This window comes from Syngnathus scovelli, chromosome 2 (assembly GCF_024217435.2).
Source record: "Syngnathus scovelli strain Florida chromosome 2, RoL_Ssco_1.2, whole genome shotgun sequence".
Lineage (NCBI taxonomy): Eukaryota > Metazoa > Chordata > Actinopteri > Syngnathiformes > Syngnathidae > Syngnathus > Syngnathus scovelli.
This window is the reverse complement of record NC_090848.1, coordinates 19,453,369-19,467,947: the sequence shown is the minus strand read 5'-3', so window position 1 is coordinate 19,467,947 and position 14,579 is coordinate 19,453,369. Positions and strand designations below refer to the sequence as shown.

Genomic DNA, 14,579 nt, shown 5'->3' with positions numbered 1-14,579 from the left:
GCAAAACAGCGTTGGCGGTCAAAATGACTTTAAAAAAGGATAGCAACTTACCAATGAACTCAGATTCAAGCATTCACTTATTCTGAAAAGAGAAGTGCAAAATGTGTTCTGGGGGATCTATAGCGTTATTCAGCTCAGAGAATTGTACTCAACCATTAACAAATTGCATCACTCATTTGGGGTGGAAAAACTTTCATCTAACTCAGCCCTGTCTCAGATTTGCATAAAATTCCGCCCGGCTCCCATTATATGATGTCAGGTAAGCTGTGGAATCCACTACTTGGCAACAACCAATAGGAGCTGTCATTGATTCTCTTAAAGCTAAATAATTGGTCATGTCTACAATAGATTACACTAGCTATGCAACTATTCTGCTTAGCATTATAAAGGGTGCTTGTCTATTTTCCCGATTCAGGCGGGAGACTCTCGACTTTCAACTTTATCTAACAAGTAACTCCCAATCGATCATTTCTCCCGCTAAGATCCCAATCTTACAGTGAAGTAAACTATTTACATTGTGGGGAATGTGTCGCGACAGGACTCCTCACCTCCGAGGGAGAGACTGCTCACTCGGACTCGCTGCCATTGAGCAACCACTTCTTCTCAATCCATGGTATCATCTCAAGCGCATTGCTAAATTGACTAGTTAAACGAATAACTTTATGAGTTATGAGTCTTGTTTCCCAATTCTGATAAAACTGCTGCTGCTGTCACTTTCATGACATCTAAACCATCTGGCTCACACTATTCTGTGCCCACCACAATAGTATCCGGCTTGAGGACTGGCAAGATTGCTTTGTGAAATTGTAGCATGTATTCTCGCGAGTCCATCTGCCTCACAATGCAAGCATCTGACTGCTTTGGGAGAGACAAAATAGTGATTCAATCTTGCATTGAAACGAGAGTGACTTTTTGTGGCTGGGTTAAAGGTATACAAAGTATCATCGAATATGGAGTGCCATCAAAGTGCCTTCAAAGAAGCCTTTGAATCCTCGCTCTGATGTTCTCTCACCCTTTGTGTGTGAGTATGTGCATGCAATTGCCCCGCCCCCAAGGGTCTCTACAAAGATATACTGAGGTACTGTCAAGTATGTTATCGCTTCCTCCTGTTTGGTAAGTGTGACATCATTCACCGTAATGTCACAAACAACTCGAGACTTGCCCTTTTAGCTTACAGAGCACTTCACAGAATTTCGGTGTCGCATTTTGTATCTTACACTGATGCGGAGACAGATGACCAATTATACAAGCAGAAGGTCTGGAAATTGAGTTGAGGTCTGGATCATTGACTTCCTGGAATTGGAATAACACTTGCCAAAGTACTTGAGGTGGGTGACAGAATAAAACGGTGCCCTGAGAAAAGACAGCTTTGACATTTTTAGGTATTGCAAATTAACCTTCACAGTACCAGGGGCAAGCAAGTACAGTACAGATTCTCATGAATAAAAATGGAAAAGTACAGTACTGAAGGTTGATTAATGCTGAAAAAAAATATTTATATCATTAAATACTTAAAATTTCACAGTGGAGCATTGCTTAGCACCTGCCCCTCACAGTTCAGTGCTACAGGCTCCGGGCTTCCTGTGTGGAGTTTGCATGTTCTCCCCGTGCCTGCGTGGGTTTCCTACGGGTACTCTGGTTTTCTCCCACATTCCAAAGACATGCATGCTAGGCCAATTGTCCAGAGGCATGAGTGCGAGTGGTATATACTGTGGATGCTGTGGCACAAAACACAATTTCTTTTTGATATCAATGATTTGGGTCACAGGATTTTTTGTCACCTTTTTTGTGTCAGAAAATAATTCCCTATTTACAACAGCACTCATATATAGTTCCACTGAACTATCCAAATGAAAAGTATATCAATTCACCATAACTGTGAAGTATACTGTGCATCTTTATCCTATACTTTTTAGAAAAAAGTTGATAAAGTGTTCAAAAATTATTTTTGTCACTAGGAATTTCGATGTTGTCAAGAGTTATGAGTCAGATGATGAAACGGTAGTTTCAGACTCTATCTCTCTGACCCATTTACTAATTGACGCTGATTAGTTCTGAATGATATGAATGAGCGGAAAAATGTAACCCTAAATTTAGCATTTTACACAATCAGCGGTCTACAGAGATTAGTTGTATCCCTGATTATGACTGTGTGATTTAATTAAACCATTTACATCACGTCAATCTCCTATCTCCTGTATGGCGCCCACTCTGTTAATTACGTCTATCCTGTCACCTAAATTGCACTCGTATTAGTGGCTTGGGATTTACTCGTATGCATGATTCCTGTCAAAATAGCCACCAGATGAGGCTGATGCAGAGTGTGCCTGTGAATGTAAATGAAGTGGTTGATTGGAATAGAAGAGCTATAGAATTATGTGGAAGCTATCATCCAAATGATGGAATATCTCACATGTACTGTACGTTATGCATTTTGTCGTTAGAGCAAGTAATGCCCAATTTAATGTTTTTTCTGGATGACAGTCAAAGCTAGTTTGCTTGTGTTTACACCATTATGAACAAAAAAACAGGGCTCACTCCCAAGTTGATATTGTATAAAGTTATGATATCTCTGATCAACTCTGTTACTTTCACCTTTAATGTTTAATATATTAATGCATCTTATTTGCAATTACATGTGTTTTATTTCAAATTAAGCCTGGGCCACTAGAATTCACTACCAGCTTCTTGAGATGCCCAGTAATCACGTTAACGGATTTAACAAAGATCTTGCCCTTTGAATTCCTCCAAAGTCTCGTTGGTCCAGTAGACTTGTTTCTTTGACCACTTGCTCCTCTTCCTTACACTTTCGAACCAAATGCTGTCCTGTCAATGGACTATTACAATAACGTTGCTGTTGAACTTACCTACCTGTGTTACTACCTGTGTTTTAGCCATCAAGGCAAAGCTTTAATCTAACTTTGGTAATGCCACAGTCTAAACGATCAGCTGCAGCAATCAAGCGCTTCCATGTAATTTTCTTCGAAAGGCTCTTTGGTACTGTTATAGCTAGAACAAGCGCGCCCACTTTGTTTTCTGACTAAAACACTATTCTGGGATTCCTGAATGGCCCTGTCACTTCGATTATGTTCAGAGACCATTTTTATTTACTTATACTGTACGCTTTGACGATGAAACAAAACTGTGCTTTAATATCTTCTCTCATCCTTCATATTGTCTCCCTTTTCATTTAAAAATAACAGTGTGGGACTTATTTTTCCCTCTATAATATGTTCAGTGGGAGCATTAACTAAAGTTTGAAATGCACCAGGTTTTGCTTACGTTGACATCTCTTATTTATCCTCCAATGTAAAATACTGTTTAACAAACATGTTTGCCACTGCCGTCTAAAAGATAATCTTAATATTATTTAACTGGCTGATTAAACCAGGTAAACATTAAGTAGGTGGGGGTGACTATGTCAAAGTGAAGCATGAACACAACAATGGCTACAGGACTTCGCAATGACTTCAAGGTGAAATTGCTGACCCTGACAAATATCTCTTGTGTTGGTTCGTGTGTGAACACTCGGCACTTTCAAAAGGACAATTCCTCTGGCACTCCTAAAATATTTGCGGTGTCTGGGTAAAAGATAAACAAACCAGAGAGCCATCACTAGATAGAGTAGGTGTCATTCCCAGTATGTTTATTCATCCCCTAATCCTTTTTTCATAACCTCAAACCATCAAACTAATGATACCCCAGCACCAAAACAGGAATATTGGTAAAACCTATGGGGCCACAGAGGCAACATTGGCCCCAAACAATAAGTTTTAAAAAGATGAAGATGAGTTTCAACTTTTTAGTTCGAAATAAACAACCCTTTGTTTATGGCTTCACCACAAAAAAGACAGAATAAGGATGACCTAGTCAGAGCCCCGTCCATGAGCCAATTGAACATCTGTGGGGTGACCTGAAAATGGCTGTGCACAGAGAATACCTTTAAAATTTGGCACATGGTCCACTTTTAAAAGAAAGGATTTTGCAGTTGTGCAAAGATATGGTCTAACTATGAATTATTCAACTTTGGATGAAACATAGTTGTTGTAAAGAGAACAGTAAATTGCAACATTGCCATGGCAACCATGGGTAACCTACTTTCGTCATCTATAATATTGGGGGACCAGCTGAGACACTCTCTAATGTAGCTTTAGCGTTAAGGCGAACGTGTTCAGGTTGGATGCTTTCCCAGCTCGTACCTTGAGAACTATTGAATCATGTTTTAAAAATATCAGCTCAGTATTGCTCTTTTGCTCTTGCAAATTGTTTCCTGGGGTAATGAGGTCACACAAAATAACCTCCCGCAGATCTTAACCAGACTTGCCAGGATGACCTTTGGTGGACTGAATATTTATACTTTCACACGTGTTCATCCTTTTTTTTTTCTTTTCTTAAACCAAAGCTTCATTTAGTGAACTTGATATTAAAACCCATTTGGAGAAGACATGAAATTGCAATACAAAATTTATGCACATCTAGTCTGAAAGGTTTGTTTTTGAATATTTTATGCTCTATTTCAGGCTTGGTGTGTGCTACTTTCTCACAATGAATGGCCTGATTGAGTCATGTTGCAGTGATGTAGAGGCAATAATTACAGGTATCTTCTAATACTTGGGCTTCCGATGCGCTTGAGTATACACATCCACGCACAAATGAGATCTTAGGAGTACTACATTACTGTATGTCAGCACAAATATTTAGCCATCATTTTGGCATTCTAAATGCAGTTTCTGCAAGATACGTCGACACCTGTCACATGTAAAGATTTCAGAGACAACTGCCAAAAGGCGAAAGGTGCATGGAAACATTTGTAACATATTATGAGGAGCTTACTGCATAACATCCATATCCTACTATAGCTGAAATACCAAAAATTGCTCATGCTCCCTTGTGTCTTAATTAGTGAATGAAGGGCCACAGGTTGTGATGGAATTCTTGATCAGGGTATCCAGGGAACATACACTTTGACACCAAGGCTTCACAATATTATCCAAGAATGACATTCATATGACTAAATTTTCTTATACCTGTAACTTTCATTTGACCTCACACTGCCAGTATCATGACCTTCCTTCAACACTGACTCTATAATTCTGCTGTAAGGTTTTATTGTTCCCTGCATCGGCAGTGTGGTGAACCATCATCAGCGCTGACCATTTTTGGCTTATTTGTTGATTTAAGAATCAGCGCTGACCATTTTTGTCTTATTTACTGGTTTAAGAATTAAACAATATTCATTATGCTGTTCATTGCCTTTTTGGCTTGGATATGATACAACGTTCCTGTCTGTTTTTTTTTTTTTTTTTGGTCAGGTGTGAAATAAATCATACATACCAGGATCAGACTTGGAGAAAGTATCCACATCCAGAAGATTCCTGTGGGAAAAAACATGCAGTGAAAACAAATCTTTCCCACTCTGACTTTCACAATCATGACTTATGATTGCTTGAAGTAAAAATTCTGCATGAAATGTATTAAACTGACACTTGTTCTAGATGTCAGACAAATTTAAATTTTTCAAAGCAAGAACCCAATTTATTTTGTAGGATTTTCAATCCCAGATGGTTGAATGCTACAGCATCATCAGTCACTGTCAGCATACTATACTGTACTTTATGGGACTCAGAAATTGCCATTTGACAAAGTCTCATTGATGCACGATTGCAAAAATAGTCATCGGCAAGAGCTGTGGGTCGTGACCAAAACAACAAGATTCAGGTTACAAGCGGCCAAAATGACTTTCCACCGCAGGGTGTCTGGAATCGCCCAAGGTTTATCTCGCAATCAAATTGGCCGGGATGGCACCAGCTCACCTCTGACTCTATTGGTTTGGGGAGTTTTTCCCCGGAGTTTATTATTTCTGCTTATATTATTACCTTTGAGTTATTGTTCTAATATGAGCAAAATTTGAGATTGATTAGTTTACTGAAATGGAGTTTGGTAATCCTTTGATGTTCCACTATACATAGAAACGGTATTCATTTTTGGGTGACCATTGAGACACATTTTAAGCTCAATCTAATTTGGCTGTGGCAAATGTTTATTTATGTTTCTTGGGATTGAACTGAAATTCAAAGCTTATGTCCACTGAGATGTGTCGCTAGCTCAAGTGGGGCTGATCAGAGGAGGGACTACACAGGCGAACCAGCCATTCATTATTCAGGAGTGGACTGAAGAGACATTTAGCACACGGCTAGTCTGATGGGAGCAACAAGGCTGACCGTGGTTTACGGCTCGATTTAGTCGGCCAATAAAGTGACCCGTTGCTAAATTAGATGAGCCACGATGACACCAAACAGGAGACTAAGAGAACATCTATTCTGGGTATTTTCTTTATTCATTTTTTAGAAAAATGCCCATGATAAGATGATTTCTAAGAGTGTGCCTTCCTTTGTGTGCAAACATGCATCTTGAAATACAAAAAAACAGTTCAAAGAATCCATCAGTGCATCAGGAATGACTGTGAATATCATTGCTAATCTTCAGAGTCATGGCTGGACTTTATGCAGGAGCAATATAGACTATATGGAATGCATTTAATAGCTCCTATGCATGCACCTGCTGCTCAGCTCAACCATTTCCTTGAGAGCAGGGAAATCAAAAGGTCACTGATTTAGAGGGGGCAGGGAATAAAAATAATTATACACACCCAGGGGTCTGCTTGAGGCGATTGTCAGCCCTGGTGTTGTCATTCCAACACTAAATTTCAATGAGTAACATAGGAAGCGGATAATGTTTTATTTCAATCAAAGCTAGCTCGATAGATTGATCGATGGACTGACTGATGGATAGATAGATAGATAGATAGATAGATAGATAGATAGATAGATAGATAGATAGATAGATAGATAGATAGATAGATAGATAGATAGATAGATAGATAGATAGATAGATAGATAGATAGATAGATAGATAGATAGAAAAAATATAAAGGAAAAAAAAGAATGAAAAAGCGTAAACTTTAGTAGACAGAGGTAAATCTTGAACTTATATGTCAGTGGTTAAAACATCGATAAGTGTATGCGTAAGAGTTTGACCTTACCGGCACGAGACGGTAACTTCTATTTTAGTTGCAGGGACTCTTGTGTTGAGTGGGTCGAATTCCCCGATGGTTGCCATGATGCTGGAGCAGAAGCGACGCTAAACAGCATCCGAGTAGAAAAACATCAATCTGACCATCTCAACTAACGGTGACTACCGCCGTAAATCCATTGTAGAGTACCTTCGTCTTCTCCTGAGCCTGTGGAGAGACCGACAAAGGTGCGCGCGCTAGGGTGCGAGAGAGCGAGAGAGAGACAGAGAGAGGGAGACAGAGACACACAGAGAGACAGCGAGAGATAGAGAGCGAGAAACAAAGTTTATATATACATACGTATATATATATATATATATATATATATATATATATATATATATATATATATATATATATATATATATACAGGTAAACGTGAATAAATAATTATAACTATGTATGTATGTGTATATATATATATATATATATATATATATATATATATATATATATATATATATATATATATATATAATTATAACTATATATATATATATATATATATATATATATATATATATATATATATATATATATATATATATATATATATATATATATACACACATATATACATACATATATACTAACATATATAGTTATAATTATTTATTCGCGATGCCTCCCTTATGTATGTATGTGAGATGTTTTTGTTTCAGAGATGTGCAGTTCAATAAATAAAGACTAGTGAGATGTTTTTATTATTATTGAAATTATTATTATTTTATGTTTTATTATTATGCCGGTCCGTTGTCCTTCCTTCGTCCCCGACCGGACATATACCCATCATCGTCCCTCTGTCCCATAATATAGTCATCCCCAGACCCATTCCATCCTCGTCCCCGATCCGTCCAACGTCAGCCCGGTCATACTATGGTATAGAAGATGAGAACCACTATTTGATTAAAATGGTTGAGTGCATGTATCTATGGTGGCTGCCAGAGAGTTTTACAAAGCCTCATACTCACTTGTTTTTATTTGCAACTTTAAAACACCAAAACGTTTTAAGTTTAAAATTACTTATCTTGACCATGGTCCAGCTTTGCAATGTAGCCAAGCGGAGAATCAAATATGGATTTCATAATACACAATAATAAACAATTAAACTTCATTATCTGGCAGATTTGCAGATTTTTGATGGGTCTCAAAACCATATTTTTTGGTCCTTTCTTTTGTTTAATGTGTTGTGTAAATTGTATGTTTCTCTCTGCTAAGTTCAATGCTGTTTTGCCAGATGAGAAATTAAAGAAAAAAATCGACAAAGGATCCTATCATTTTCGTATCCTACATGCAAACAAATGTATCATCAACAGTTTTACCTGCAATTTTTAAAATGTAATCTACTGAGAGTAGGAGATCCAACAACATTACTGTGATATTTTACAACGTTAAACGTATCTGCTTCCAATTTTAATGAACTATTCCATAGCCTATGTTCCACAAGTCTCGATTGCAGCTTTTGTGTAATCACTCTAAAAGAGCTGCACTTAGTAAGCGCAAAATGTACCTCAAACAAACACAGCATTAAGACAAGTAAATTTTTAATCGGCCCAAAGCCAAATGGATTCATCTCAAAGAAGAATCTTTCCTTTTTGGTTTAATTGTTGGAGCCTCTTTAAAACCCAGTAGATAAATTTCAGTTTTTGTTGATTATGGCGGCTCCATATGGATAAAAGCGGTAGTGTTTTGCCTGAAGTTGGTCACATTATACATGAGTGCCAGCGCGCTTTGTCATGAAATCCCGAGCTCTCGCTCGCCTGCAGTTGGACGGAATTACTTTTCTGTTTCCATGAGTGACTGTGGGAAGGATGAATCGCACTGAGGTGATGAATGTAATTGTGTCCAAGCAATATTGTAAATATATATCTATTCATTTGTTGGAAATGTTTACCTTTGGTGCTGTACCGTATTCTATAGTATATTTGGCATTGGCCCCACAATACAAGGCAGTGAAGTGATCATGGGCACATTTTCATGAAATAGAACAGCCTCACCAGTTTTTGGTGTGCTGTAAAACAGTGTTGAGTCTTTCATCCATCCATCCATTTTCTGAACCGCTTAGTCCTCACAGGGGTCGCGGGCGTGCTGGAGCCTATCCCAGCCGCCATCGAGCAGTAGGCGGGGAACACCCTGAACCGGTTGCCAGCCATTCGCAGAGCACACAGAGACAAACAACCATTTGCACTCGCACTCACACCTAGGGACAACTTGGAGTCTTCAATCGGCCTACCAAGCATGTTTTTGGGATGTGGGAGGAAACCGGAGTGCCCGGAGAAAACCCACGTGGACACAGGGAGAACATGCAAATTCCACACAGGGAGGGCCGGACGTGGAATCGAACCCGCACCCTCCTAACTGTGAGGCGGACGTGCTACCCAGTGCACCAGTGAGCCGCCGTCTTGAGTCTTTAAATAATAGAAATAGTGGTTAAAATGTTGAAACTGTTCATAAACACCTTACAAAATGTGAAAACATATTTGCAGTTGCACAGCTTATTCAATGACATTATCATTTGAAATAATCACTAAATTCTTCACTGAATCAGCCCATCCAATCAAAACTTCTCAGCCCCAATGATTTGAATGTCACCTTCCTCATAATGGGTGGATTTTTTTAAAATAAATTATTCTAGTGGTACAAGCAGAATAGATGCGCCACGAAAATGAAATTCATATTCATTAATCCTTTCAGCATCTAGCAGCCAGCTTTAAATAAATGCTGCGCTCTAGTGCTGAAAATACAGTGTTGCAAGAAGATTCTTCCCATCCAATAGTTGCCCCATGTCAGAAGCAAACCGTCAATGTTAGCATTATGTCAAAATAAAATATTATTGGAAGATGTTAAAAGTAAAAATAAATCGTAAATTTGTCTATTACAGGGTTCGGCAATCCAAAATGTTCAAAGAGCCACATTGGCCCAAAAAAAACCCCAAAAAACATACCTGTCTGGAGCCGCAAAAAGCCTTTTATAATGCAACATAGACTGTCAATACATATGTTGTATGCCTACTATTAATATAATTGAATAAAGAAAATAATGGTATCAATTTGATCATTTCGTCTTGCGGCCCATTAGAGTTCACGTACCTGCATAGCAGAGCTGTCTGTTCGATATCGGGCACGTCACACGACTCATCCAGCACAGGCAATTGAGAAAAAGCTGGAGCTGAATTAATGTCCTTGATTTGCTGATCAGTAATATTGTTTGTGCGGAGAGGCATGTCTTTAATTTTCTGAATGATCTCGGTTTTGTTTTTGAAGTCCCAAAATACGCACTTTATTACCTCCCGGGCTGCAATAAAACTTTTATCAGTAAAAGAGTTTGGAGATGCAATCCACTTCTTGAAAGTGTTTTTTCGGTCCTCAAATGTCTCCACCAGCACTGCAATTGCAGGTTTCCTCTCAGTTGCAACTGAAATTTAGCACGCTTTAGCTGAAAATGTCCCTACAAATTCCTCTTCTTGTTATTTGACAACTTCTTATTGTAAATCAGACATGCAGGCAATGCTTCAGCATTGGCTATGAAAGCAAATAGTTGAGTCCATTCTTTCTTAAAGCCTCTGTTCTAATCAGCAATCTTTTTCTTTTTGCCTTTTGAATCCATGGCCCATCACTCATACACCTGCTTGTTTTCAACACACCTGTGCTGTGTCGCAGGCTATGACGCAATTTTGCTATTTGGCGTCATTCTTAAATTCGTTATTATTTAATATATTTACAAATTCATACATTTTTACAGCATAAGAATGGTTGTGTCGTGATTACCGTATAAAAAACATTTTAAAAAAACAACAAAAAAACAACATATTTTTCCATTTTCATGCATTTTTGCAAAAATTATAGGGGCGTGCTCAAGAGCCGCTGGAGCCGCGGGTTGCCGACCCCTGACTTAGATGCTGATAGCCTAAGCCAGGGGTAGGCAATTCCGGTCCTCGAGGACACAGCACAGGTGTGTTGAAAACAAGCAGGTGTGTGAGTGTCCTGCATGTTTTCTATGTCACCCTGTTGCAACACTCCTGAGTCAAATGATCAGGATTGTTATCCAGCTTCTGCAGATCTTGCCAATTATCTGACCATTTGAATCAGGGTGTTGCAACAGGGTGACATAGAAAACATGCACGACACCGGCCCTCGAGGACCGGAATTGCCTACCCCTGGCCTAAGCATTTTTTGTTAATCTACCGTTCATCATTGTGATATTACTGCCATCTGCATTAAGCTATAACAGTGTTTACCCGGATGAGTTCTGATGACTACTCCAGTACATCTACTTTGTAATTGTAGTATGATTGGGGTGGAGTACGTTGGATATAAAATGTTCACATACTCCTGTTCAAATGCCAAGTTTAAGTGATATGAAAAATAATGAGCCCAAAATGAAACCTTTTCCTCTCTTAACGTGACCTATAACATGTACATTGCCATTATCATAATTATAATAATAATAATTATTATTATTATTGCTATAATTATTATGAATAATAATTTCACCTTGACGGGAAGTAAAAAATAATATCAGATAATTTTTCCCCTACTAAATTGTACATAAAATTCGGTTTAAAATGTGCTTAAAATGTGCATTAGAGTACAAAATGCAATAAAGTAGGAAGACAATCCAAGAGTAACACGAAATATAGTGACAAAGAGTGGAAGAGATTGAGGCAAACACCTCTCTCAATATGTATGAGGCTGGCATTATACTGTCCTCTGATCATTTGCCACAGTCTGACACTTTCAGCTCTACCCCCCTCTCTTCCACCCTCTTTCTCTCTGTCGCCGTCTCTCTCTCTTTCGCTCACATACACAGCACACAAACACGCACGCACGCACGCACGCACGCACGCACGCACGCACGCACGCACACACACACATGCGCACACACTTTCAAATCACCCAACCCCCTGCTTCTCGTCCTCCATCTTCCTGTGTGAAAACACCTGAGTCCTCAGGAGGCATCCCCAGCTTGAACAGTCTATTTTCTCTCTCATGACATGTCCTCACTTCAGCGGCTACATTGCACCTTTCACTCTGGTAGTTTTAGCTCACGCATTAGCACACTTGTGCTACACTTGTGCACATGAATTCTTCCACATGTGCGCACAGGGAATCACTACATACATAAGGTAAAACACACATGCATGTATGCACACAAGCATGCATGCACACAAGCACGCACGGATGCACACACGCACACGCTCACTCATACAGCACACACACGCACGCTCACTCATACAGCCCATCAAATCCCCTGTTGCAGCCAACGTATGACATGAGGCCTCGGGATGACGAAACAGAGTCTGATTGTTGTGGGAGCTGAGGTCAGACTGGCATGTTTGTTTAGACACAATCCAGACGTGCTATGCGGTGCAACCCAAAGATGCCACATGAATAATAAAGAAATACGTAAATCATGTTGCACATTACTTTTCCTTTCTTTAAGGAAGACCACGATTGGACTCTTCCTCTTAAATGCATGCACGCACGCACGCACGCACGCGCACACACACACACACACACACACACACACACACACACACACACACACACACACACACACACACACCCATACACACACACACACACACATACACACATACGGCCTAGTTTTGTATGAATGTGCTGGCTGGATGCGTCTGTCCCAAGAACATTACACAGCTTTTAATGGACAGAGAATGAAGGCTTCAATAGTTAAGGCAACATCTGGCCTTGAAGACAGCAACAATTGTCCTGTTGGAAGAATAGATATACTGGATATGTCAAATTGTTGTACTGTACTCGCCTTCGACTCACCCGACAATTTGGGAATATAGATGGGCTTTGGGTAAAAACCGGTGCATTGTCATTTTCGTGCTGGGGCAATGGTCTAAGTCAGCATGTTTGTGAATTCTCACTGGGTATCAAATTTGTCAAGGAGGGAACAAGACCAGCAGCACCCAAAGAAATCAAATGACAACGAGTCTCCTGAAACTCGCTGATGCTTCAAATCCAGTGGTGGATTTGAAGCAAAGATTCCAGCTCCCTGATGTCATCCACACAACCTTGGCTTATAATGTCGTGCAAAGAGCAACGTGAAGAGGGATTTGAGAGGAAATCTGAGCACGGCAGAAATGTAGTGCATGACTGCATGAATAGGCTGGCCAACATGGTTGTTTAATTAGGTATGGTGAAGAGGCATCCCATCCCAATCAGACTGGAAGTTGCTGTCAGAGGTTGGAAAAACAGGAATTGAGAGGAAGAAGGCAGTAGGGAGATTGGGGTAGGCGTTAGCAAAAGCCTCTTGAGTTCTGTTGGATATGGGCAAGCTGGGAGCCAGGCTGGAGTGGGTGCTGGCTGGCCAACCTGTCAGCAGGAGGGTGTTGTGGTTAACGGTTGTGCAAACTCCCAGGGCTCGATATTCATGTCAAGCGAGTCTGGCACATAGCGCTGTCTAACTGTGCAAAGTGGTGGGCTATATCCAGTGTTGGTATTTTTGCAGCTTGGTGCAGTGAGCAATTAATGGGTGGTTTGCACCACTGTGGGGGAGAACAAAGCCGACTTGCTTTGCAGCCAATGGAAATGCCTCCTCTAATACCCGTTAAAATCAGCCTGTGAGAGGCATACAGAGTGCCACACATATAGAGTTGAAGGAGTCCATGCAGCAGGTTGAAGCGTGCAATCTTTGGCATTTACTTTTCAAAAGCAGATCTGTTATTTTCGTGCAGATGCTCTCGCACAATTTTACTGTATTTAATCAGGCGCAGGCAGATAGATTTGGCGCTCCACGAATGTGTGTAATGTAACATCACCCAATTGACAATAGTGCGGGACAGTCCCTCTGAAGCTATGGAAATTTATTGAACGAATAGTAATCATTATCATCTGAATAATGTTTGTTAACTCCCAACGAAAATTCTTAAACACGCTGAACCAGTCTTGCACCTTCCTAAAAATGAATATGTGCCGGTTTTGTTTTCTATGGAAAATGAGTCCAAGGCGAAGCAGCTTTATTTGTGTAGCACATTTGATTCACAAGGCAACTCAATGTGGTTCACAAAACCACAGGCACAACCCTAAGGCTAAAATCACACTGCTGATCAGTTCTATTTTTTTTCCAAAGACTCAAATTTTTTTCGGAAGGGGCCAATCTTTGACAACTGTGAGCCTGTGAAGCCATTTGAGCCTCTTATGTGATTAAGTGCTATGCAACCTAACTTGACTATAGGTCAATGAATGTGAGTCGTTGGTTGTGCTCGGCGAGCTTGTGATTACTCCAGGGTGTAGTCTGCCTCTCGCCCAATGTTATCTTGATTGCGGCTCCAGTATTGAAATATAAAAATAAATAATTTAGAGAATAAATAATAACAAATATAATAATAAAGAATAATTTATTTTCAATTGCCAGAGGAAAAGGAAAGCAACGAATGAACTAATAATTTTTCATGCATAAAAAATACTTTTAATTCTTGAATATTAATTTAAGAGAGTGTAGATTTTTAATCATGCTACATGCCTGCTTGCACCAGTCT

At 39.6% G+C, this 14,579-nt stretch overlaps 1 protein-coding gene across 4 annotated transcripts in view; it reads right to left on the bottom strand.

Annotated features, from left to right (window-relative positions):
* The window catches only part of cpne9 (copine family member IX), a 62,671-nt gene extending 53,516 nt beyond the window's left edge, over nt 1–9,155 (bottom strand). Inside the window, exons 1-4 of one of the 4 annotated variants that reach the window (XM_049754017.2) lie at nt 9,070–9,155; nt 7,223–7,269; nt 7,043–7,140; nt 5,335–5,375 (exon numbers count right to left, since the gene is read on the bottom strand). In XM_049754017.2, coding sequence (XP_049609974.1) covers nt 5,335–5,375; nt 7,043–7,140; nt 7,223–7,269; nt 9,070–9,121 — 238 coding nt within the window. In that variant the 5' untranslated portion in view covers nt 9,122–9,155. Of the gene's footprint in view, nt 1–51; nt 1,160–5,334; nt 5,376–7,042; nt 7,272–9,069 lie in introns of those variants that run through there. The other 3 variants (XM_049754019.2, XM_049754021.2, XM_049754020.2) reach the window with 3 other exon arrangements.
* Between the last annotated feature and the right edge of the window lie 5,424 nt (nt 9,156–14,579).